General features: G+C 49.0%; 1 protein-coding gene across 3 annotated transcripts in view; it reads left to right on the top strand.

Annotated features, from left to right (window-relative positions):
- Positions 1-7,187: 7,187 nt before the first annotated feature.
- Positions 7,188-25,477, top strand: part of ADCY3 (adenylate cyclase 3) — a 102,789-nt gene continuing 84,499 nt past the window's right edge. For 2 of the 3 annotated variants that reach the window (XM_037812693.1, XM_037812694.1), the window contains exon 1: positions 8,273-8,935. In XM_037812693.1, coding sequence (XP_037668621.1) covers positions 8,273-8,935 — 663 coding nt within the window. Of the gene's footprint in view, positions 7,606-8,089; positions 8,936-25,477 lie in introns of those variants that run through there. The other variant, XM_037812692.1, reaches the window with a different exon arrangement.

Here is a 25,477-nt window from a genome sequence, read left to right as displayed (position 1 = left end):
CCCACTGCTCAGCCACTCCGATGCTTGCACAAACCTGGAATTACCAGAGCATCAGCACCCCTTATCCAAGGGGGGCAGGAAGTGGGTGGATACATACACCCCTCTTGGAGCCCTCCAGAGGAAAATGCCTGTGCACTGCTCCTGGAAGAGCCCAGGGGATGGAGTGCCACTGCCCTCCTGGAGCCCAGCTAGTCACAGGCCCCTGGGTAGGGGCTGTCCTGCCTGCTCGGGATTCCTCTTCCCAGCCCCCCACGCCTCTGCCCTGGGATCACTCCCCCATTTAAAATACCTGCTCACAGGCCCTTACCTCGGGCTCTGCCATCAGTCCAAACCTGGCTCTCCTGTGGCCCAGCACCTGGGGAGTTGGTGATTCTCTCTCTCCTCCCCACTCTGTCCCCCAGACACCCAGGTGCTGCTCTGATCTGTTGTTTGCTGGATTCAGGAGCCACTGCATTCCCCCAGGGGACCAAACCACTCTTGTTTATCCAATAACAATTAATTCTTGGCAATCAGCTCCAGTCTCAAACCATATAAACAAAAAGATGCCGTCAACAAAGAGGCACCCCACAGCCTGATCCTGGGAGGGGAGGCGGGTCAGGACCCCTCCTCTCTTCTGCCTGAGCCCACGCTGCTGTCTGCATTTAGGCCAGGGGGTGTCCCCCACGGAGCCAGTCCGGGCCTCGGGCAGCACGTGTGCGTGGGGGTTTGTGCGGTTTTAGAGATATGTTTATTGTATCTTCGTATCTGGAGTTGAACAAATTACTATGCAAAATGGATAATTTGGAACCTGAATCCCTAATCCCACCCTTTCACAGGAGTGCGTGTGTGTGTTTTGTGTACATTAGTTTTATTTACAAACACTCAATATCCACCAAACACACACTTCCTCTTTCCCCCATCCCTGTCCTCTTGTAACCTCTACTTTCTGTCCTGCAAATTTGCCATTTCTAGACATCTCTGATAGGTGATATCCTAAAATATTTGCCCTTATGTGCCTTGCTTATTTCACTGAGCATGTTTTTAAGGTTTTTCTGTACTGCAGCATGTCTCAGAATTTCATTCTTTCTTATGGCTGAATAATATTCCATTGTGTGTATGGACCACATTTTGTTTATCTGTTAATCTGTTGATGGAGACTTGGATTGGTTCCACCTTTTGGCTATTGTGAATAATGCTGTTATGGACATTGGTGTACAAGTATCTGTTTGAGACCCCCTTTTCACTTTCTTTGGGTATATACCTAGAACTGGAATTGCCATGTCATACAGTAATTCTATATTTAACTTTTTAAGGAATTGCCACATTGCTTTCCACAGTGGCTGCACCATTTTACTTTCTCATCAGCAATGGACTACATTCCAATTTCTCTGCACCCTCTTAAATATTTGGTTTTTTTTTTCAAATTTTTTTTTTAGCCATCTTGTGGGTGTGAAGTAGTGTCTCATTGTGGTTTTAATTTGTATTTCCATAAGGAGTAATGATGTTGAACATCTTTTCATATGCTTAAGGGCCATTTGTATATCTTTTTGTTTTGTTATTTTTTAAGTTCAGTTTTATTGAGATATATTCACATACCATACAATCATCCATCCATTTGTATATCTTTTTTTAGAGAAATGTCTATTTAAATTCTTTGCTCATTTTAAAATCAGGTTGTTTCTCTTTTTGCTGTTACATTGTAAAAGTTCTTTATGTATTCTGGATATTAAGCCCTTATCCAATATATGGTTTCCAAGTATTTTCTCCCATTCTGTAAGTTGTCTATTCACTTTTTAAAAAAATTATGTTATTTTTTTATTGGAGCAGTTGTAGGTTTACAGAAAAATCATGCAGAAAATAATAAGTTCCCATATACTCCCCCACTACACACACAGTTTTCCCTATTGATAATGCTTTGCATTAGTGTGGTTTGGATATATTATGTCCCCTAGAAAAAGCCATATTCTTCAATGCAATCTTGTAGGGGCAGACTGATTAGTCCATTGATTAGGGTGGAACTTCTGATTAAATTATTTCCATGAAGGTGTGGACCCCGCCCACTCCAGGTGGGTTTTGATTAATTCACTGGAGTATTTAAGAGAGAAGCTAAGAGCCGACACAGACCCAGATGCTTGCTGACACTTGGAGATGCTTGGAGATGCAGACAGAAGGACGTTTGGAGATGCTAAGCTAAGAGAGTTTGCCCTGGAGAAGCTGAGAGAGGACTCTCAGACACTTAGAGAGAAACACCCCTGGAGAACCAAACAGACAGCTGAGAGAAGCCAGGACAGACAGAAGGCCAGAGACCTTCTGTCTCCAAAATGGCTTGGAGGAAGCCATTTTGGAAACAGAACCCAGGAGCAAAGGACCAGCAGATGCCAGCTACATGCCTTCCCAGCTGACAGGGGTGTTCTGGACGCCATTGGCGTTTCTTTAGTGAAGGTATCCTCCTGTTGATGCCTTAGTTTGGACATTTTCATGGCCTTCAGACTGTAAATTTATAAGCTAATAAACTCCCTTTATAAAAGCCCATCCATTTCTTGTATTTTGCATAATGGCAGCATTAGCAAACCGAAACATGTGGTAACTTTGTTACAATTGATGAAATGATATTATTACAATTATACTATTAACTATAGTCCATAGTTAACATTAGAGATCACTGTATTGTACAGTCCTATGTTTTTAAAAAATCTTATTCTATTAACATATATACAATCTAAAATTTCCCCTTTAAGCCACATTCAAATATATAATTCAGTGGAGTTAATTATATTCATGATGTGCTACCATCACCACCATCCATTACCAAAACTTGTCCATCACCCTAAACAGAAACTGTATCAATTAAGCATTAACTCCCCTTTCACCACCCTCAACCCAACCCCTGGTAACCTTCATTCTAGTTTCTGACTCTATGAATTTGCTTATTTTAATATTTCATGTCAGCAAGATCATACAGAATTTGTCGTTTTGTGTCTGGCTTATTTCACTCAACATGATGTCTTCAGGGTTCATCCATGTTGTCACCTGTATCAGAACTTCATTCTTTTTTATGACTGAATAATACTCCATTGCATGTATATACTGTATTTTATTTATCCATTCTCCTGTTGATGGACAATTGGGTTGCTTCCATCTTTTAGCAATTGTGAATAATGCTGCTATGAACGTTGTTGCACAAATATCTGATTGAGTCCCTGCTTTCAATTCTTTGAAGTATATAGCTAGAAGTGGGGTTGCTGGGTCACAAGGAAATTCTACACTTAACTTCCTGAGGAACTGCCAAACTATACCCACAGTGGCTGCACATTTTACACTGCCACCAACATGAACGAGTGTTGCTATTTCTCCACATCCTCTCTGACACCTTTTTCCATTTTTTTAAAAAATAATAGCCATTCTAGGGGGTGTGGAATGATATTTCAGTGTGGTTTTAATTTGCATTTCCCTAATGAATAATGATGTCAAGCATCTTTTCATGTGCTTATTGGCCATTTGTATATTTTCTTTGGAGAAATGTTTATTCAAATCTTTTGACCATTTTTAAATTGGGTTGTTTGTCTTTTTATTGTTGAGTTGTAGGATTTCTTTATAAATTCTGGAAATTAAACCCTTATTGGATATGTGGTTTCCAAATATTTTCTCCCTGGAAATTAAACCCTTATTGGATATGTGGTTTCCAAATATTTTCTCCCGTTTTGTAGGTTGCTTTTTTACTTTCATGATGAATTCCTTTGATGCAGAAAAGGTTAAAATTTTGATGAAATCCAATTTATGTTTTTGCTTTTGTTGCTCATGTTTTGGTGTCATATCTAAGAATCCATTACCAAATCCTAGGTCATGAAGAGTTCCCCCATGTTACCTTGTAAGAGTTTTATAGTTTTAGTTCTTATATTTAGGGTCTTGATCCATTTTGAGTTAATTTCTGTATATGGTGTGAGGTAGGGGTCTAACTTCATTCTTTTACAGGTGGATTAGCCAGGTTCCCCAAAACCATTTGTTGAACAGACTCTTCTACCCCCATTGTATGTATGTAGCACCCTTATCAAGAATCAATTGTTCACAGATGTGTGGCTTTATTTCTATTTCAATTCTGCTCCATTTGGTCTATATGTCTATCTTTATGTCAGTACCACATTGTTTTGACTATTGTAGCTTTGTGGTAAGTTTTGAAATCAGGAAATATGAGTCCTCCAACTTTGTTCTTCTTTTTCAAAATTGTTTTGGCTATTCAGGACCCCTTGCAGTGGCATATGGATTTGAGGATCACCTTTTCCATTTCTGCATTGAATTTATAGGTTCCTTTGGATAATATGGACATCTTAGCAATATTAAATTTTCCAATCCATGACATGGAATGTCTTGCCATTTATTTAGGTCTCCTTTAATTTCTTTCAGCAGTGTTTTCTAGTTTTCGATTTATAAGACTTTTATATCCTCTGTTAAATTTATTCCTAGACATCTCATTCTTTAGATGCTATTGTAAATGGAGTTGTTTTCTTAATTTCCTGCATCAAAAGAAATTCATCACCTTTTAATTCACCTGTTGATGGACATTTGAGTTGTTTCCAATTTGGGGCTATTATGAATAAAGCTGCCATGAACATTAAACATTTTATTGTGGTAACATATAGGTAGCATAACATTTCCCATTTGAACCACTTAGAAGTGACAATTCAGTTGTGTTAATTACATTCCCAGTGATTTTGAGTACTGTGATGGTTTGGCACTGCATGCACCCCAAAATACCTCTTCTTAGATCTAATCCATTCCTGTGGGTGAGAACCCATTGTAAGTAGGAACTTTTGATGAGGTTACTTCAGTGAAAGTGTGTGTGGCCCAGCCCAATCAGGATGGGTCTTAATCCTATTACTGGAGTCTGTTATAGATAGAATGAATTCAGACATGGGAGAAAGTCACAGGAAGCAAGAAGCTAAAACAAAACCCAGAAGAGAAGGAAGAGACCAGGTGCCGTTGCCATGTGCCTTGCAAAGTGACAGAGGAGCCCAAGATCACTGGCAGCCGGCCCCAGAACACCACAGTCTTGGGTGGGAAAGCATCACCTTGATGATGCCTTGATTTGGACATTTTCCCAGACTCCAAACCATGAATGAGCAAATTCCCATTGTTTATCCCTACCCATTTCATGGTATTTGCTTAAGTGGCCAAGGAAACTAAAACAAGTACCCACTAGCTGCCAGGTCCTGGAGAAGCAGCTGTGAATGAGACAGATAAGGCCCCCGTGCTGCCTGTCTCCTGCCAGCTGCGTTGCGTTCTCCTTGCTCTCCTGCATGGGAAGAACCTTGGGCAGCTCTCCTGCTTTGGAACATTCCCGGGGCTGCTGTTGGCTCCCAGGGAGGCCCAGAGAGGGGCTGCAGCTGACCCACTGTGCTTCCCACATCAAAGCAGAAGGACTGAGACGAAGGTGGAGCTTGGCTGGGAATGTGCGGTGGCCCTTTCCTGTGCTGGGCCTTTGCTCGGGAGGCTCCAGCCACTGGAAGGCCACCCCTTACAGGCCCAGTCAGATCCTTCCCTCCTGTCCCGAAAGGCCTGATCTTAGGTTGCCTCAGCCAGAAGTTGCCTCTGCAGCTTGTGCCCTGGCAGAGCTGGTGGGCACCTGAGAGCAGGGCCTAGCTGGCTCCTCTGGTTTTCTCCAATGCCCGGCCAGGCTGGCCATATGCTGTGTGCTCTCACTGAATGCCTACTGGACAGATGCTGCAACAAGGAGAGGGGGGTTGTGGATGGGCAGGGAGTGTGGCAGTGAGGCCAGGGGGTCACGGGTGGAAGGGGCAGGAGATCGGGCCTTTACCAGGGCTTGCTCTGTGTGGACTCTCTCCCTTCACAGGGTGGGTGGAGGGAGAGGCTGGGGCGTGAGTGGTGGCAGAAGGCCCAGCAGGGAACCCTGGGACCCAGGAGCTGGGCATGGCCTTGGCAAGCTAGAGCCTCACCCGAGAAGTATGTGTGCCAGGAAAGGCAGGAGGGATCATAAGTGCGATGGGAGTGCCCCTCCTGCCAGAGCAGGTCCCAACACAGTCCTCGTCAGGTTTTAAAAAATTTATTGTTAAACATAAAAACTGTGCCATCCTTTAAAATCATATGACAATTACAAATCAACTTTTGGATTCCAGACCAATTAAAGCAACGGGGAAAGTGCTGCTTTATTCAATTTACCCTCCCCCTAAATCTGATGTTATGCCCCCCGCCCCCCATCTTTGAAATCAGAAAGCCCTGAGGAGTTTGGGCTGAGGTTAGCAGCTTTCAGACTTATTAAGGGGGACTGAGAGAAACCACAGTACCCAGAGCCTTTCTCTGAGGGATGCAAAGTGAGATCTAAGATTCTGGGAGGGGCACCCACAATGACTCTCAGGAACAGGGCCTGGGTGGCTGAGTTTCTCTCCCTCTGCCCAGTCTCCCCTGATGCTGCTGGCTGTCCTCTGCAGCCCCTGCCCCCTGACTTTGTTCCAAAACCACCAATCTCCCTCCTTTCCTTTGCTCTAAACTCCTAACTCCCGGGTTGATCCTAGCAAGGTGTTCTACTGAAAGACAAGGAGAGTAATTTATACTACAGTGTAAAAGACTGATAGACTTAACAGCTCAAAGGAGCCCTTGCATTTTTAAAGAAGAGTTTGTAAAATCAAACACATCTCAACTGGGTAGAATGTGCACAGGTGAGCTTTCTGAAGAAAGGTCTCTTCCAGTTCCAGGTGCCCGGTGCCTCCCGGGCCGGCCGCTCCCACCTCTTCCCTCGAGAAGAACAAGGCTCAGCTGCGGGCCTCTTCCGCGGTAGGGCCCGGCGCTGGGGAGTTCGGGCTCCCAGGGTGGGCGGGGATACTGAGGCCGGGCGCGCCCTGCGGGGAGGGAGCCGAGACCTCAGCGCCGGCACCTCGGGGCCCGGAAGGAAGCTGCGGCCGAGGGAGGGGGCGGCGGGGGTGCCCCGGGGCGCGCCCCACCTGCGAGAGGCCCCGTCCCGGGCTTCCACCCTCCCCGGCGGGGCCCCATCCGCAAGGCATTAGCTCACCCCATCCTCCCTGCCGCCGCCGGGGCGCGAGCCCACCTCCCCCTCCGGCCCCGCGCCTCTCCCCTTCCTCCGCTTTCACCGCCACCCCTGCCCCGTCCCGGGTAGCGGGTCTGGAGCCGGGCGCCTCGCCCTCCCCGGTCTCCCCGAGAGGGCGGCGACTGCGGAGGCAGGGGGAGGAGGGAGGGGCCGCCCGCCCCCGCCCCCCGGGGCGCGTCGCGCGCGTGGCCCCCGAGCCGCCGAGCCGCCGAGCCCGCGCCGGGGAGGCTCACAGCGCCGCGCGCCGCGCCCCGACTCGGCTGGCTCTGCTCGGCGGGCGGCGGAGGAGACGATGCTGGCGGGCGGCCCCGGCCCCGGCCCGCGCTGCCGCCGGGGAGGGCCCCGAGCGCGCCGCTAGTCGCCGCCGCCAGCGCGGGTGCGGGAGGAGGCTCCGGGCGCGCTGCGCACGCCGCCACCCGCGCCTCCCGGGCCGGCCGCGCTCGCCCGGCGCCCCCGACTCTCCCGTCCGGCTCCCGGGGCTGACGGCGGGGGCTTCGCGGGGAGTCAGCCCCGGGCACCCGCCGCGCGGACACCGTCCCGGCCCGCGCGGCCCACGAGGACCCCCACAGGTAAAGGCGGGCGCCGAGCCGGCTTCCCGGGGGCGCGCAGGGCCCGGAGGTTGGGAAGGGGCCGAGGGGGGCCGAGTCCCCAAGGGCTGGGTGGGGGGAGGAAGTAAACACAAGGAAGATTCAGGAATCCCCAGGATGGCTCTGATTTCTTTTTGACACGATTTCTTTTCAGCTCCCAAGGATTGGGCCTGGGGGTGGGGGTGGATTTAGGTGAGGAAGGCAGGTACTGGGAGAGGTGACACAGAGAGGGGCCAGGGTCACGAGGGATGGAGAGGTGACCAGGCCCCTGGGCAAACCAGAGACAGGAAACGAGCGTTTGGCGTGGACAGGACTAAATCTGTGTGTGGTCAGGGGGTGGCCTGAGCCAGGGGGAGCAGGCCCTGGTTGGGGAGCAGCTTGCAGCCACCATTCCTTTCCCAGGTGGGTGGTGGGATGCTCAGGGAAGGAAGCAAGAGGTGCGTCTCCTTAGCCACATCCCTTTCAGTTCCAGATGCTCAGTGCTACCCGTGCCCTGGAAACCCACTCTGCCTTCCTGCCCGAGGTGTCAGCCCCGCAGCCCCTGCCCAGAAGACGTCCCCAGGCCTCTGCAGGTCGCACAGAGCCCTGGTAGGGGGCCATTCCTGGAGCCCCCCCATCTCTCCCCAGCACAATAGAAACAGCAGCCAGGATGCCGAGGAACCCGGGCTTCTCCGAGCCTGAGTACTCGGCCGAGTACTCCGTCAGCCTGCCCTCCGACCCCGACCGCGGGGGGCGCCGCACCCATGAGATCTCAGTCCGGAGCTCGGGGCCCTGCCTCTGCCTGCCCCGCTTCATGCGCCTGACCTTCGTGCCCGAGTCCCTGGAGAACCTCTACCAGACCTACTTCAAACGGCAGCGCCACGAGACCCTGCTGGTGCTCGTTGTCTTCGCCGCCCTCTTCGACTGCTACGTGGTGGTCCTGTGTGCGGTGGTCTTCTCCAGTGACAGGCTGGCTCCCCTCCTGGTGGCCGGGGTCGGGCTGGCGGTGGACGTCCTCCTCTTCGTGCTCTGCAGGAAGGGGCTGCTCCCGGACCGGGTCACCCGGAAGGTGGTGCCGTACCTGCTGTGGCTGCTGATAATGGCCCAGACCTTCTCCCACATGGGCCTGGGCTTTGCCGGGGCCCACGCAGCCAGTGACACAGTGGGCTGGCAGGCCTTCTTCGTCTTCTCCTTCTTCATCACGCTGCCCCTCAGTCTTAGCCCCATCGTGACCATCTCTCTGGTGTCCTGCGTGCTGCACACGCTCGTCTTGGGAGTCACTGTGGCCCAGCAGCAGCAGGACAGGCTCAGGGGGATCCAGCTGCTGAGGGAGGTAAGTCCCTGCCTTCATTGCCCACCATGCGGCTTTCCCTTCCCTTCCACGGGTGCTCACCCAGGGTGGACCCGTTTTTGAAGGGAGAAGGCATCATGTCTTTGCCCCTGAGTCGAAGTGTGTCCTGGGGGGCTCTGGGGCTCTCAGCCGTCTTTGTAGGAAGGGACCTCGTTTCCCTCCACCCCACGCCTTGCCCCCTCGCATTCCCCGGGGTTAGTCTGCCCTTGGCCCCTGGCTCCGGGGGATGTCAGGACATTGGGTGTCAGGGCCGCTCTGTCCCCTGTGCCCAGCCCGAGTGGTGACCAGAAGGCCACTGTAGGCCTGGGCTCCACGCAGCAGAGGCCTGGCTGCTCTTGTCAGTGATGCTGGCCAGGGGCACTGCTGGTGGGAAAGAGGTTCCCTGTGGGAGCCACAGGGCCTGGCTTCTGGTCTCTGTCATCGTTGGTGAGCTTGGGCAAGAGGCTGAACTGGAGTGGGCCCCGTGCTCCTTGCTCAGAGGGGGCTCTCCTTTGCCCTGCCTCCCTAACATGTTAAGATCAGAGGAAATAGGGGGTCAGTGCTCCGGGAACCGGGGAGGGCTGCAGAGAGGGCAGGTGCGGTTATGCTATGTCCTGTGTCTGTGCTTGGAGCTCAGGGTGCCAGTGAGATGCTTGTGTGGGGACAGCAGGCTCCGCACAGGGGAGCGGATGGACCCTGCCACTGTGCGGGAGAGTCAGCCAGTCCGGAGGACGCTTTCTTCCAAAAGGAGTGGGGCACTGGGCTCACTTCACTAACAGCTGAGCCTCATGATCCCACCTGGGGGACCAGCCCAGGCACGGAGGGTTCGCAGAGGTGGCCCATCAATAACTCCATGGAGCCTAGATGCAATGAATTCCACAGATGTATGCCCTGCCTCCTTATTTTATACAAGAGGAGGGAGCCTAGAGATGGGAGGTGACCAGCCCAAGGCCACATAGCTTGTGGAGGCAGAATCAGGGCCAGAGTGTCCATTTCTTGACTCTGGTTCCAGTGCTCTTTCCACTATGTCATGCTGCCTCCACCTCCGTTAACGCCATCACCCTTGTCTCCGTGGGCTGAGGCTGTATCTCCAGGGGCTTGTTGCTGGTTGATGCAAGATCCTCACGGAGCTGTCCCATCGCCTCCCGGTTGGTTAGAGAACGCAGCATTTTCTCTAACTTTTTTCCGTTCTCACATTCTGCCTCATGCAGCGTCCTCTCTGGGAGGCTTTGTGCCTCTCAGTTCTGCAGGAGCCAGCCCTGGGCTGGTACAAGTGGCTTCATGTGGGCACATCCAACAGGAACTTTTTTTTTCTCCCAGTGCCCTGTTCAAATAAGATGACACCCTGCCGTTAACAATACAGCTTTGGGGCTGGAGGACTTCAGGCTGTGCCTCTGCCAGCTGAGGCCCTGCTGGAAGCTGTCTGGGGAAGAGTGAGAGATTCTTTCCTGTTGGGAATCAGTAAGAGGTGCTGCTTGGGGGCAGACAGACAGATGGGCACAGCCACATGCAGCCTGGAATCAAATTCTAAACCATTACCTTCTCCGGAACGGCCGTCCTGACCCCTTCCTGCCTGCCTGGGCCCCTGGCCCATGCGCTGGGCTGGCCTCTTAGGGAGCAGCACACAAACTCTCCCTGTTGGGGCACAGAAGTCCCCCCCTTGGCCTCACTTGAGCTTCTTGGTGGCAGAGTCTCGTGGTGGTGGGGAGAGAGGGTCTCGTGGAAAATTGAACATCACCCCCTCAGCCCCTTCCAGGTCTGGACTGAGTGCTGAGACACGTGAGCAAGGGCTTGTCAAGGTGTCAGAGGTTCTGTCTGGACAGGAGGCAGACGTGAGAGGCCGTGTGTCCGGGGGAGGCAGCCAGTGAGTGACCAGCTGGGGAGGCTTGCTGTTGACAGTCAATCAGGGCTCCCCCACCGCCTGTCCCTCGCTCTCTGGTGGGCAGAGAGGGGACCGACTCCTGCTCCAACTCTGTTCTGCAGAGCTTGCGGCTGGGGAGGCGTGAACTTTGAAGACGTGACCTGGCAGGTGCAGTAGGGCAGGGCCTAGGTGGGTTCTTGTTGACCAGAAGCCTCCGGGTGCAGCCCCGGGGGTAACGTACATGATATTTCCCTCGTTCGCAAACATCTCCACTGGAGCCTTGGTCTTGTTTGTACTTGAAGTGGTCAGAGAACATTAGCCAAGGCCGGGGCCTGGGGGATCAGCCAGTCAACACCCCCCACCCCCGATTTTACAGAGGGGAAACACAGAGGTGGACGGTACCATGCTCATTGTCACACAGTAATCCCTGGCAGAGGCAGGCCTGGGGCCCGAGTGTGCCAACGGCCAGCCCAGGGCTTGCACCGCTGGGGGAGCGTTTGTGGGGTCTGCGGGTGGTCGTCCTATAGACCGAAAGCTGCCAGAGAGCGGGAACTTCCCCTCACACCACCTGATTGGGAACAGAGGCTGGCTCTGCTGCTTGGGGTCCCCACTCCGAATAGCAATTAAAAGGGAACTTTGGATCTCGGTTTATCAACTAAGTGGGAACCCAGCCGTTCCCCTTCGGGCCCAGGCTCTCTTTCAACTTCAGTTCTTAGGAGATTTGGGGGAGCCTCTCCAGGCAGCTCCAGGACCCCTGCAGCTCTGCTGCATCTCCTCGGGTAAGCAGGGACTCAACTGGGGGCTCCTGGAGCTTCTGGGGAACCCGCCGAGAGGCTGTGACCGGGTGAGGCGTGGCTGTTGGGCTGGGCAGCGCCCCAATACTCCACGATGCCAGTGCCTGGAGTCACTTCGGGGCCACGAGTGCTGGTCTTCTTTGGGTGCTGCTAAGAAACAGCAACAACAAACCCCCCCCAAAACAAAAAAATAAACAGGAAACCAAAAAAGAGGCAAATGAGTGAACCAAGAATGAAGCTCCTTGCATCCCAGGGAGCGTGACTTTCGCATGGAAGCAGTGCCAGGGAAGGGGCTTTGGGAATAGAGGGGATGGAGCCAGGAGGCTCTCAGTGTCCAGTCGGGAGCCAGAGATAGAAGGCAGGAGGCCCCAGCCTGCATGGGCTGTCTTCCAGAAGTTTCTGAGTCACTTGTTTGGGGTTAATGTGACTTTTTAAAAGGTGCCTGAGTTCCCAGGCCCACCCAGAAAAGTCTTGCTTAACTCACAGCACCCCTGTGTTAGATCGGTGGAAACAGCGCAGTGTGGCCCTGCCTTGCTGGGGAGAGGCACCCGGGGATACAGCTCTCCCCAGAGCAGAGGGACCGAGTCCCTCCCCGGCCCTGCTGTTCCCCTTGGGACACGGCCTCCATCCACCTGGGGATGGGGAGAGGTGGGGAGCAGGGGCTGGAGGACAGGACGGAGGACAGGACAGGAGAACGGGGCTGGGCTGCCTGGAGGGTCAACACCCAGGAACTTTCTTCAGACCCCTGGCACGCCCTTCTCCTGCCCACACGCTTCCCCCTTTCTTCCTCTTCTCCCGTCACCTGTTGACTCCAGCTAGGGTCGCCCTCCAGGGTCAGGGGTGGAGGCAGTTTCCCAGTTAAAAGCAGAACTCTGGATTTCTGGGGTTTTGCAAGGTGTTTTTCTGCTACTGTCACTGACAGCACTGAAGAGGCATTTACAATGTCAGACATCTTCTTCCTGTGCCCCCCTCGTCCCCCCATACTGGACAGAAAGCTCGCACGACTGCTCACGGCAGCTTGAAAGGTCAGAGGTAGACTAGTCAGCCTGTCCTGGGCACTGCCCACCAGAGGCCAGCAGGTTGGGGTGTTGCTGTGAAGAGCAGGTAGAGTCAGGGGTGTGGGATGGGGCATGGGACTGGCTGGGGCTGGGGCTTCCTTTATTTAGTCTGTGAATATTTCATAAGTGAATATTACTGAGCTACAGGTATGGGTCCTGTAGCCTTAGGGTCCGGGAACAAAGAAGGTACGACAAACCCAATTGCCATAGGCAGGGTGCAGTGCTGCGGGAGAGGGATGGCAGGGAGGGGGCACGGACCCGGGGCGTGAGGGGTGGCGGGGAGGGGGCACAGACTCGGGGGTGAGGTGAGGAAGCAGAAGGGAGTTGGGGGCAGGACCAGGTGGGACCCTCACACAGGTGCACACACCTGTCAGCTTCCAACAGCGTCATGAAAGGCGTGAGTCTGTGGCAAGCTGGGGCCTCGGAACCCCTGAGAAAATGTCATATGGCTTATTTCACAGAGGAAGAGATATTTGAGAGCAACCTTCTCTCATGCAGTTAATGGCCTGGTCAGACCTTTATTCACAAATTATAACGTGGTGGACCTGCGAATGTGTAATTCCTTTCACACCTACTAATTACAGACCATCCAGTGGGTGAGGGGTGGCTCCGAGGGGCTGGAGGGAGGGTGGGAGAGGGAGCCCAGCCTTCCAGACCCCTCCGTGGGCCGGGCTGGCGTCGAGGGTCCTGTGTGCATCGTCTCGGATGTTGCTGGCTCCATTTTACGGATGAGGAAGCTGAGGCTCAGTGGGGTTGAGAGGACGGGGAGGCTGGAGAGCTGGGGAGGGGTCACCAGTGGTGAGAAGGTGGGATGGGGTGGGCAGGCCGCATCCCTGAGGCCTCCTGAGAGCCCATTTCCCTGGCACCCAAATCCAGGCCACCTCCGCCCTCAGATGCCTTCGCTAAGCCTTGAAGAGCAGTGCTGGAGGGCAGGAGCCCTAAATGTAATAGGGAGCACTTCCCCTCTTTCCCCCTGGAAATTGGGCGGAAGGAGGGGAGAAGCCCATGACAGAAAGCTCCTTGGGGAATGTGGCGGGAGTGGATGAGGCTGAGGTGAGGTGGAGACCCGCATCGGGTGCAGGGGAGGTGGTGGCCTGGGGGCTTTGACTGGCCGCAAGGGCAGTCCAGGCTCCACCACCGTCCCCAGGTGGGGAGGGCCTGCTAACCTGGTGGGCAAGAAGCAGCCATCCCTCCAGAGAGAGTGGGCCAGTGCACGTCCCCGTGGGAGCCAGAATAGCAAGGGAACGCACGGGGCGGGGGACCCCCAAGGCTGGCAGATCCAACGGCACATGAGGAAGAGTAATCAGTTACTGGACATGTAAACAACTTTGCAGAAAATCACCCCCTCCGTTTCTCCGTGGCCTTTTCTGATCCTTATCTATGTGTAAACAGAGTGTTCCGGTTTATCTTTATCACTCATGTGTGCTTTATGGCCCGCCTTTCACCCACTATCTCACCGACATTTTCATGAACACCAGGGTCCTTGTGTTTATCGTTTTCAGTCGACACGTTCTGGTTAGCTGGTGTTTTCTGGAGAGGCTGGGCTGGGGGGTGGGGGACTGGAAAGCAACAGGGCTGGGTCTGTGTCCCGTCTGCCCCAGCCACCAGCCTCTGAGGCTCCAGAGCACACTCAGTGCACATGTGTGTGCACGTAGACGCACACATGCACAGCCCTCCCGATAGGCTCTCCCTGAGATGGAATCTGTAGGACTCCTGGGTCACTCTAGTCCTTCGCTTCCTGCATGGTGGTGCAGCCGGCACATCCCCCTGGGATGGACCCCCCGGTGTCCCCTCGTCACCAAACACATTCTCCATGGTAGACTCCCAGGTGCACATGTCCTGGCTAACGCAGAGGCAGCACAGAGAAAATACCTCCTGCGTGGGTGGCCGCGTTTACTGTGCACCTGCTTTGTCTTCCAGCTAGAGGCAGGTATTTCTATTTGCATTTTACAGATGGGCAAACCCACGTGTGTGTGACAGGCGAGTTGGCTCGTCCGGAGCCTCCCAGCCCGTGTGCGGCGGAGCAGGATTTGAAGCCAGGTCAAGGGGAGCTCCTCTGCGCTCTGCACTGTAACACGAGGCTGCAGCTGCAGGGCTGGGCCGTGGCGGCCTTCTCCCAGCATGGGGCCATTGCCCCGTGGTGCCGTCACACCCGGGTCCTCAACCACCGGCCGCCCCCCAGCAACCCTGAATCTGGTGGAACTCAGGTGGCCCAGCCCTGCTAACAGCTTCTGCCCCGGCTGCTGGGCGAGGATCTTGGTGGAAGCCCCACTCAGGGGCGCGGGACCCCCTCGGCATCCACGCTCTGCTGGCGCCCCTGGCCCTCACGAGGCGCCCAGTAAGTCCTGGGTGCCTTCGCCAACGTGGCTGGTTCTTGTCCAGGAGGCTGTTTAGAAGACGCGTGTGGCCCTGGCCTGGGAGGGACCTGCCTGTGCCTAGTTCCTCGGTGATTCGAGAGGCTTCCCTGGGCCTGGAAACAACCTCTGGGGTGCTGACCGAGGGCACTCTGTCCTCCGGTGTCTGCCGTGGATACGGACACACACGGGGAGGGCACTTTTCCGATACCCTAATTGCGATGCCCGTCAGAACCAGGAAAGACGGAAACGGTGCTGTGAGAAGCAAAACCAGGCGAGAGTGCTGCTGGGGTATGTTCCGCGGTCGTAAAAGAGCTCCTAGGCCTTCCTGTGAGCCGCCTGACACACCGTTCTTTGGTCTCTCCACCCACAACTCCTCGGAAGGAGCAGGTGAGGGGACCAGGGGGTGTTTGCAGGGCGGGCAGCGTCGCTCGAGGAGCACAGCCCTGCACCGCCGTCTGGCCGAAGCATCGCGGGGAGTGATTGGCGTCCGTCATGGTGAACAATATTAGATTACGAGAGAATACTAGATTACAGTTAGTACCAGGTGGCATAGGGTGTATGTTTTTAAAAGTCTTTATTTTGAAATAATTTCAAACTTAGAGGGCAGTTGTAAATATAATATAAAACCAATTCAGAGAGCGTCAATATACTTCTACCCAGACACCCAGATTTATGAACTGTTAATAGTTTGCCACATTTGTTATATCATTCTATTTATCTATCTATCTCCCTCTCCCTCCCCCTTTCTTTCTCTTAAACCTTTGAGAATAGGTTACATTCATCTTGCTTTTTGAGCACTTAATACCGCCATGTACATTCCTAAGAACAAGGATATTCACTTACGTTAAGTGCCGTTATCAAGTTCAAGAAATTTAACGGTGGTAAAATCTTAGTCTATATTCCAGTTTTTTCAGTTGTCCCACTAATGTCCTTTTGGGCATTTTCTCCTCCATTATTAGATCCAGTTCAGGAGCACGTACTGCATTTTCTTGTCATTGTCCTGTCATCTCCCTCTTTTTTCCAATCATGGTAACTTACATACAACAAAACCTTTCCTGTTTTACCCTCCCAAGCTCACCATTCAGTGGGATTAATCACATTCACAATGTTGTCTCCCTCACAACCATCCATTACTAAAACTTTTCCACTACCCCAGACAGAGCCTCGTGCCCGTTATGCGTTAAATTGACCCCTATTGCTCCCACCCCCCACCCCGGTAACCTGCACTTTACTTTCTGACTCTGTATATAACATGGAATCATACAATATCTGCCCCTTTGTGTCTGGCTCATTTCACTCAACATGATGTCTCCAAGGTTCATCCATGTAGTAGCAGGTCTCAGGACTTCATTGTGTTTTACAGCTGAATAATGTTCCATCGTATGTATGTACCACATTTTGTTTATCTGTTCATCTGTTGGGGCACTTTAGTTGCTTCCACCTTCTGGCTATTGTGAATAATGCTGCTATGAACATCCATGTGCAAATACCTGTTCGAATCCCTGCTTTCAATTATTTTGGGTAAATATACCTAGAAATGGGATTGCCAGGTCATATGGTAATTGTTTAATCTTTTGAGGAACCACTGAACTTTTCCACAGTGGCACCATTTTATGTTCCCACCAGCAGTACACAAGGGTCCCTACTTCCCTGCATCCTCACCAGCACTTATTCTCTGTGTTATTAAAATAATAGCCATCCTAGTGGGTAGGAGGTGGTATCTCCTAGTGGTTTTGATTTGCATTTCCCTAATGGCTAATGATGTTGAGCCTCTTTCCATGTGCTTATTGGGCGTTTGTGTATCTCCTTTGGAGAAATGTGTATTCAAGTCCTTTGTCCTTCGTTTGAGTGGATCATTTGTCTTGTTCTTGCTGAGTTTAGTCTTGTATTTTAAAAAACATTTTGATCAGAAATGGATAAAAACCAGTGTGGGAACTTAACATTATATTTTGGTTCTCCAGGAAATTCACTGATGTTAGATGGCTCATTTCTCAGTGGCCTCCTTGTATGTGAATGCATTTGTCTACGTGGTGTTTCCGTTATCTGTTGCTATATAACAAACCACCCCAAAACTTAGTGACATAAAGCAACAATTAGTTGTTTCTCATGAATCTGGGGGTCGGTTGTGCTCAGTGGGGTGGCTTTTGGCTTCGCTCACTTGGTTCCATTCTGCTGGTGCAGGGCTGCAGGTTCTAAGGCTTCACTCACAGATGTGGAGCCCCGGAAACCCCTTGGTGTGGTTTCCTCGGCTTCCCCACGGTGGTGGTCTCAGGGAGGAAGCGGAAGCTGCCAGTTATTTTAATGGCCAGGTCTGTACAATTGGTCAAAGGGAGTCACAAGGCTGGCCCAGATCGAGATGGGGGAAGCCGACTCGACCCTTGATGTGAGGGTGGCGCGTGCAGGGCGGGTGGGGAGGAATGGATGGCAGTGCCTTTGGAGGCCTTCTCCCAAACCTGGAGGCGTGCAACTGGGTCTGGGAGTTGCTGAGAAGAAACAGATAAAACCCAGCATCTCAGGGGGACAAAATGCTCTGTGACCACAGGTTGTTTCAGAAGTTAGAAATGTGGTACAGAGCAGGACGTAGGTAACTTCTGTAAGGTATTGATTCTCCAAGATGTTATTGCTAAGCTTCTCGGAAAGTTTCAGAAACTGCACAGCACATAAAACTATGATGGCTCGTGATTTGCCTTCATGGGCTTTGCCCTGCCTTATATGCGTGAGGATTCGGTCTTAATTCCTCAAGCCTGCTATACCCACTCCGTGCAGCACGCAGCCCCAGGTTACAGGGGAGCCCCTGAGGAGCTTGCAGCCTGTTGCCACCAGCATGTCCTGTCCTTTCTCGCCACGCCGGGGCTGGGTGGACAGCTGGGCTCTGATGTCTACATCCCCTCCCCAGGAGGCAGGAATATGCCATATAGTCCTTCGGAAACATGTCGAGTTTGTCTTTCTTGGCAGGTTGTCACCTCGAGTGGAGATCGAGACCAATAGTAGAATTATGTTACAGCCCCTCAAAATGCCTTCTACATGACAGCCTCTCTGTAAATGTTTGCCAAGTCTGTACATTCCTGCTTTGATTTTACTTTTATTTCCTTCCTCATAAACTCTAATCGAGGTCGATCAAGTTTTGGCAAGATCTACGCCCGAGAAAATGTTCTGTTGTTAATCCAAGTGATTTGAAAATGATTTTTTTGTGTGTGTGAAGCAAGATTTATGTGACCCTCCCAGGGTGCTAATCAGTCCTCCTTTGCCACTTGTTAATACAGATTCTTTCTGGTCTAAGGAAAAAGCAGGAACTGACGAGGGATTTGGGAAGCCCAGATAATGAGTCATTGACAGTCTGTGGCCTAGTTCTAATTTCGTCCTTGGCAAAAATGATTTGTATAGTATCGCACGGAAGAGTGGCTGAGCCCCATTGGATTCCTCACCATTTCACCTCCTCAGTCTAAAGAGGAACTTCATTCCATCCATCACTTATCAAATATGTCATCAGAGCTGCCTGCCTTGTTCTAGGAAGGATACAAAGAATGAATAAAACTTGGCCCCTGCCCTCCAGGACTCACAGGCAGTGGCACTAGTCTTATGAGTGAGAGAAAGTCTGCAAAGGGGAACTGAGGCTTCCAAAGGGCTGGCCGTGAAGTTGGGTCTTGAAGGATGAGTAGGAGTTTGCCAGGTGGAGCTGTGGGACTGGGGCCTTCTGGTCAGTCATAGAAGGTCCTCACTTGCCTGGTGATAATTACATGTGACAGGTATGTGGGGGGAGCCAGAGAGACAAGGGGTAGAGAAGCCAGCTAGTGAAGGACTAAGGACTTGGGGCTTTATTCTTAAGATGGTGGGGTTCCATGAAAGGAATTTAAGTAGGAGATACGTAGGATCTGGTTTGCATTTGGAAGATTCATTCTGGTGGACGTGAGTGAGGCCAAGGCCATCTAGGAGGTTATTGAATAGTCCAGATGACACCTGAGGGCCACCACCAAGATGGAAGTGGGATGGAGAAGAGGTGCTCAGGGGGACTTCCAAGAGAACTACCGGATGAGTCAGTGGATAATTATCAAACACCTTCTGCCTCCCAGGCCTATGCATAAGAGCTGGAGTTTACTAGAGAGGACTAGAGTCGGATTTGGGATTTGGGAATTGTCAGCATTTAAGCGGCACCCAGGGCCCTAGGGAGCATGAAGTTTTGCCAGGGAGGGTGTAAAATCAAGAGAGGAGGGTTTAGGACTTCACACCCGGGGAGCAGCCCGGAGGCGGTTGGGGGGAGGGGTGCCCCCCCCCAACCTGCCTCTGCCTCCCGTCTGGGCACCTGCTTTGTCCCGGGTGGCCCATGATGGGTAGATGGGCCGTTTGGGGGCATGAGGTGAGCCCCCTCTGATGGTGTTTTGCACCACTGGTTCTTTTGATCAGACGAGCCTCAGGTGGGCTGGGCTCAGGGTGGTGAGGGGCTGCTTGCCTCTGTTCTCCCTGGTAGACAGTGGCCCGGAAGCCTTCCCTAGTGATGCGGAGGGGCTGGTGGACAATGTGTCTAGAGGCACGTAGCACACGGTGCAGCACCACGCAGACGCTGGTGATCTCTTATTCCACTTAAGCTTGGCAAACCTCTCTGGTTGTTGATCTGCGAATGAGTTGGAACAAGTTCATTTATTTTTAACTTCTCTTTTCTGTGACCAAATAGCTCTTTGGTTTTCATTGTGAAAAGATTATTTTTAAGACTTTCGAATTATAAAACACTATATAATACTGCAGAAACTTTGGAAACAATAGAAAAGAAATTTATTGTTAATACCACCATAACCCACTGTGTGTCTGTGTTTTCCTTTCTGGTTTTTCACATGGAAGTTTTTACAAAGCCATCCATGTATTACCCCTCCTTTTCTTAAGTCACTTTGTATACAGACTTTTCCTCTTTTAAATCAATCTTCACAGTCATCATTTTTAATGGCTGCATAAAATGATGTTGGTTAAATATCCCATAATTAGCTCAATGTTTCCTTTTCTATAAGGCATTTAACTATGTTTAATGTGTTAATTTTGTCATGTGTAATTTATTTGTTTATTATTCATAAATGGTTTATGCACAGTGTCAGCAGGCTCGCTGCTCGCTCCTGCCCCCTCCTGGCCATTTTTTTTTAAATTAAATTCAGTTTTATTGAAATACATTCACACACCATACAATCATCCATGGTATACAATCCACTGTCCACAGTACGATAATATAGTTATGCGTTCATCACCACAATCTATCTCTGAACATTTTCGTTACATCAGAAAGAACCAGAACAAGAATAAAAAATAAAAGTGAAAAAAAGAACACCCAAATCATCCCCCCATCCCACCCCATTTGTCCTTTAGTTTTTATCCCCATTTTTCTACTCATCCATACACTAGATAAAGGGGGTGTGATCCACAAGGTCTTCACAATCACACTGTCACCCCTTGTAATCTACATTATTATATAATTGTCTTCAGGAGTCCAGACTGCTGGGTTGGAGTTTGGTAGTTTCAGGTATTTACTTCTAGCTATTCCAATACATTAAAACCTAAGAGGTGTTATCTATATAGTGCATAAGAATGTCCACCAGAGTGACCTCTCGACTCCATTTGGAATCTCTCAGCCACTGAAACTATTTCGTCTCATTTTACATCCCCCTTTTGGTCAAGAAGATACTCTCAGTCTCAGGATGCCAGGTCCACATTCATCCCTGGGAGTCATACTCTGCGTTGCCAGGGAGATTTACATCCCTGGGAGTCGGGTCCCACGTAGGGGGGAGGGCAGCGAGTTCGCCTGTCGAGATGGCTCAGTTAGAGAGAGAGGAGGCCACATCTGAGCAACAAAGAGGTACTCGGGGAGACTCTTAGGCACAACTACATGCAAGTTTAGACTCTCCTTTGCGGTAACGAGCTTCATAAGGGCAAGTCCCATGCTCGAGGGCTCAACACATCAAACCGCCAGTCCCAGTGTTTGTGACAACATCAACACCAGTCCAGGTGAGGATGTCCAACACATCCGCACCTTCCCCCAGATCCTCGGAGCTGGGGACGGGGAGGCTGTAAATGTATTTTTTATTATCTGCCCAAATTACTCTGGGATGTGTCACTATTTCACTCCAGCCTATACTAACCTACTGTATCTCACTTCCTATTCAAAGTTCCATGCAATTGTGGTATTTGAACAAATCGACTGTAGAGTTGTACCGTTTAGAAAATTTAGATCCTGTACCAAATAGATATCTCTTCCCTTGGTCTCATATGAAAGTTGAAGTTTTAAAACACAATCAGTTTCAACCTTTACCCTTTGGCCTGGCTTGCCCTGGTCTTAACCAGACCTACTTCATTCATATCACTAATTGAAGTCTGGGCTCTTTTTCAGCTTTTTTTTTTTTTTTTTTGACAGTGGCTGTATGCACTAATACTGACATTCATATCTGCCGAGCTCTAGCTCTGAGTTTCAGGTGTTTCAGAGATATGCATTGTTCCAGAGACCAATCAGGTTATACGCTAGGGGATCAGCATCTCAAAGTTTAGAGATAGGCATTACAATTCAGGGATAGAGTTAACTGCTATAAGAGCTTACAATTTAGGGATTATTACAATTATTATGTCCACGTTAGGCTATGTTCTAAGATTCAATTCTGAGTTTACACATTGCAGTTAGTCCATATTGGTGAGGCATCATCCCTCTCACCATGTTTTCTCCAACACTTTTACTCCTATATATATATTTTCCTACAATTTTATAGCGTTATATTCACATACCATACATTTATCCACAGTGTACAATCAGTTGTTCATGGTATCATCATAAAGTTGTACATTTATCACCACAATCAGCACTTGAACATATTGATTACTACAAGAAAAATTGTTTTTTTTTTTTTTTAGCAATAAGAAAAAAAATGATAAAAAGAAAAATAACATGTCATACAATACAATATACTAGTAAGGACAGCAAATAACACCACTACCAAGAATCCCATATTCCTCCCATATATCCCCTTCTCATATACATTTAGCATTGGCATATTGCCTTTGTTACATTTAATGGAGGTATATTACAATGTTACTGTTGACCATAGACTCCAGTTTGCTTTGATTATGTTTTTTCCTGTATACCATCCCTTTTTCAGCTCTCTACGTGGTTGACATTCATTTGCTTTCCCACATGCAAAAACATTTTTATATTTGTATATTTAGTAACAGTCATTGGCCACTCCAGTTTTTGCCAAGTTATACAGTGCCAGTCTTTATCATCTATCTTTACTTCTGGTGTCATACATTCTCCTATCCCACCTCTTTCAGCTTTACTCACAGACATCTTTGTTCAGTGTACTTACAATACTGTGCTACCATCACACAGTATTATGCTATCTATTTCTGGATCTATGCAATCCTAAACATTCTGTAGGCCTTCAGCATCAAATGGCTGGTCTCTGCCCTCTTTCTATCTCCTTGTCACCTGTGTTGTCAGCTGTTAACTCCCAAAGTTTGTTCATTAATGTCTGTTCATATTAGTGAGACCATACAGAATCTGTCCTTTTGTTTCTGGCTAACTTCACTCAACATAATGTCCTCAAGGTTCATCCACATTATTACATGATCCATGTCTTTGTTCTGTCTTACAGCTGCATAATATTCCATCATGTGTATATACCACAGTTTGTTTATCCACTCGTCCTTTGATGGACATTTGGGCTGTTTCCATCTCTTGGCAATTGTGAATAATGCTGCAGTAAACATCGGTTTACAAATGTCTGTTTGTGTCTTAAGTTTCAGTTCCTCTGAGTATATACCCAGCATTGGAATAGCTGGGTCATATGGCAAATCGATATTTAGCTTCCTGAGGAACCTCCACACTGTCTTCCAGAGTGGTTGCACCATTCTTCATTCCCACCAACAATGAATAAGTGTGCCTCTTTCTCCACATCCTCTCCAGCACTTGTCATTTTCTGTTTTTTGGATAATGGCCATTCTGGTAGGTGTGAGATGATATCTCATTGTGGTTTTGATTTGCATTTCCTTAATAGCCAATGAAGTTGAGCATTTTTTTCATATATTTTTGAGCCATTTGTATTTCCTCTTCAGAAAAATGTCTATTCATGTCCTTAGCCCATTTTTTAATTGGCTTGTTTGTCTTTCTGTTATTGAGATGTAAGATTCCTTTATATATTCGGGATATTAAACCCTTATCTGATATGTGGTTTCCAAATATCATCTCCCATTGTGTAGGTTGCCTTTTTACCTTTCTGACAAAGTCCTTTGATGTACAAAAGTGTTTAATTTTGAGGAGATCCCATTTGTCTACTTGTTCTTTGGTTGCTCGTGCCTTAGGTGTGAGGTCTAAGAAACCACCTCCTATCACAAGATCTTTAAGATATTGCCCTACATTTTCTTCTAAGAGTTTTATGGTCTTGGTGCTAATGTTTAGGTCTTTGATCCACTTTGAGTTAGTTTTGGTATAAGGTGTGAGATGGACATCCTCTTTCATTCTTTTGGAAATGGATATCCAGTTCTCCAAACACCATTTATTGAACAGGCTGCTCTTTCCCAGTTGCTTCGGCTTCACTGCCTTATCAAAGATCAGTTGTCCGTAGATGTGAGGGTCTACTTCTGAACACTCAATTTGATTCCATGGATCAGTATATCTGTCCTTATGCCAGTACCATGCTGTTTTGAGCACTGTAATTTTGTAATATGCTTCAGAGTCAGGTAGTGTGAGACCTCCCACTTCATTCCTCTTTCTCAAGATATTTTTGGCTATTCGGGGCACCTTACCCTTCCAAATAAATTTAGTTATTGGTTTTTCTATTTCTGTAAAGTAAGTTGTTGGGATTTGAATTGATATTGCATTGAATCTGTAAATCAGTTTAGGTAAAATTGCCATCTTAACTATATTTAGTCTTCCAATCCATGAACATGGTATGTTCTTCCATTTTTTTAGATCTTGTTCAATTTCTTTTAGCAGTTTCTTATAGTTTTCTATGTAAAGGTCTTTTGTGTCCTTGGTTAAGTTTATTCCTAAATACTTGATTCTTTTCGTTGCTATTGTAAATGGGATTTTTTTCTTGATTTCCTCCTCTTGTTGCACATTACTTGTGTATAGGAACACTACAGATTTTTGTGTGTTGATCTTGTAGCCTGCTACTTTGCTGTATTCATTGACTAGTTCTAGTAGCTTTGCTGTAGATTTTTCTGGATTTCCTACATACAGAATCGTGTCATCTGCAAATAGTGAAAGTTTTACTTCTTCCTCTCCAATTTGGATGCCTTTTATTTCTTTTTCTTGCCTAATTGCTCTAGCTAGAACTTCCAGCACAATGTTGAATAACAGTGGTGATAGTGGGCATCCCTGTCTTGTTCCTGATCTTAGAGGAAAAACTTTCAGTCTCTCCCCATTGAGTGTGATGTTAGCTGTGGGTTTTTCATATATTGCTTTTATCATATTGAAAAAGTTCCCTTCTATTCCTATCCTTTGAAGTGTTTTCATCAGGAAAGGATGTTGAATTTTGTCAAATGCCTTTTCTGCATCCATCGAGATGATCATGTGGTTCTTCTGCTTCGATTTATTGATGTGGTGTATTACATTAATTGATTTTCTTGTGTTGAACCAGCCTTGCATACCTGGAATAAATCCCACCTGGTCGTGGTGTATAATTCTTTTAATGTGCTGCTGGATTCGATTTGTGAGTATTTTGTTGAGGATTTTTGCGTCTGTATTCATTAAAGGAATTGGTCTATAATTTTCTTTTTTTTGTAGTATCTTTGTCTGGTGTTGGTATTAGGGTGATGTTGGCATCATAAAAAGAGTTAGGTAGCTTTCCCTCTTCAATTTTTTTGAAGAGTTTGAGCAGGATTGGTACTAATTCGTTCTTGAATGCTTGGTAGAATTCACATGTGAAACCATCTGGTCCTGGGCTTTTCCTTTTTGGGAGCTTTTTGATGACTGACTCAGTCTCTCTACTTGTGATTGGTTTGTTGAGGTCATCTATTTCTTCTTGAGTTAATGTTGGTTGTTTATGCTTTTCTAGGAAGTTGTCCATTTCATCTAAGTTGTCTAGTTTATTAGCATATAGTTGCTCATAGTATCTTCTGATTATCTCCTTAATTTCTGCAGGGTTGGTAGTTATATTTCCTTTCCCATTTCTGATTGCGTTTATTTGCATCTGCTCTCTCTTTTTTTTTTGTTAGCCTAGCCAGTGGTCCATCGATTTTATTGATTTTCTCAAAGAACCAACTTCTGGTTTTGTTGATTCTCTCTATTGTTTTCCTGTTCTCAATTGCATTTATTTCTGCTCTAGTCTTTGTTATTTCTTCCCTTCTGCTTGCTTTGGGGTTAGTTTGCTGTTCTTTCTCTAATTCCTCCAGGTGACCAGTTAACTCATCAATTTTGCTCTCTCTTCTCTTTTAATATAGGCATTTAGGGCAATAAATTTCCCTCTCAGCACCACCTTTGCTGCATCCCATAAGTTTTGATAAGTTGTGTT

The sequence above is a fragment of the Choloepus didactylus genome, chromosome 20 (assembly GCF_015220235.1).
Source record: "Choloepus didactylus isolate mChoDid1 chromosome 20, mChoDid1.pri, whole genome shotgun sequence".
In the NCBI taxonomy this organism is placed as follows: domain Eukaryota; kingdom Metazoa; phylum Chordata; class Mammalia; order Pilosa; family Megalonychidae; genus Choloepus; species Choloepus didactylus.
Note: the sequence above shows the minus strand (reverse complement) of the source record. Positions and strands in the feature narration are given on the sequence as shown.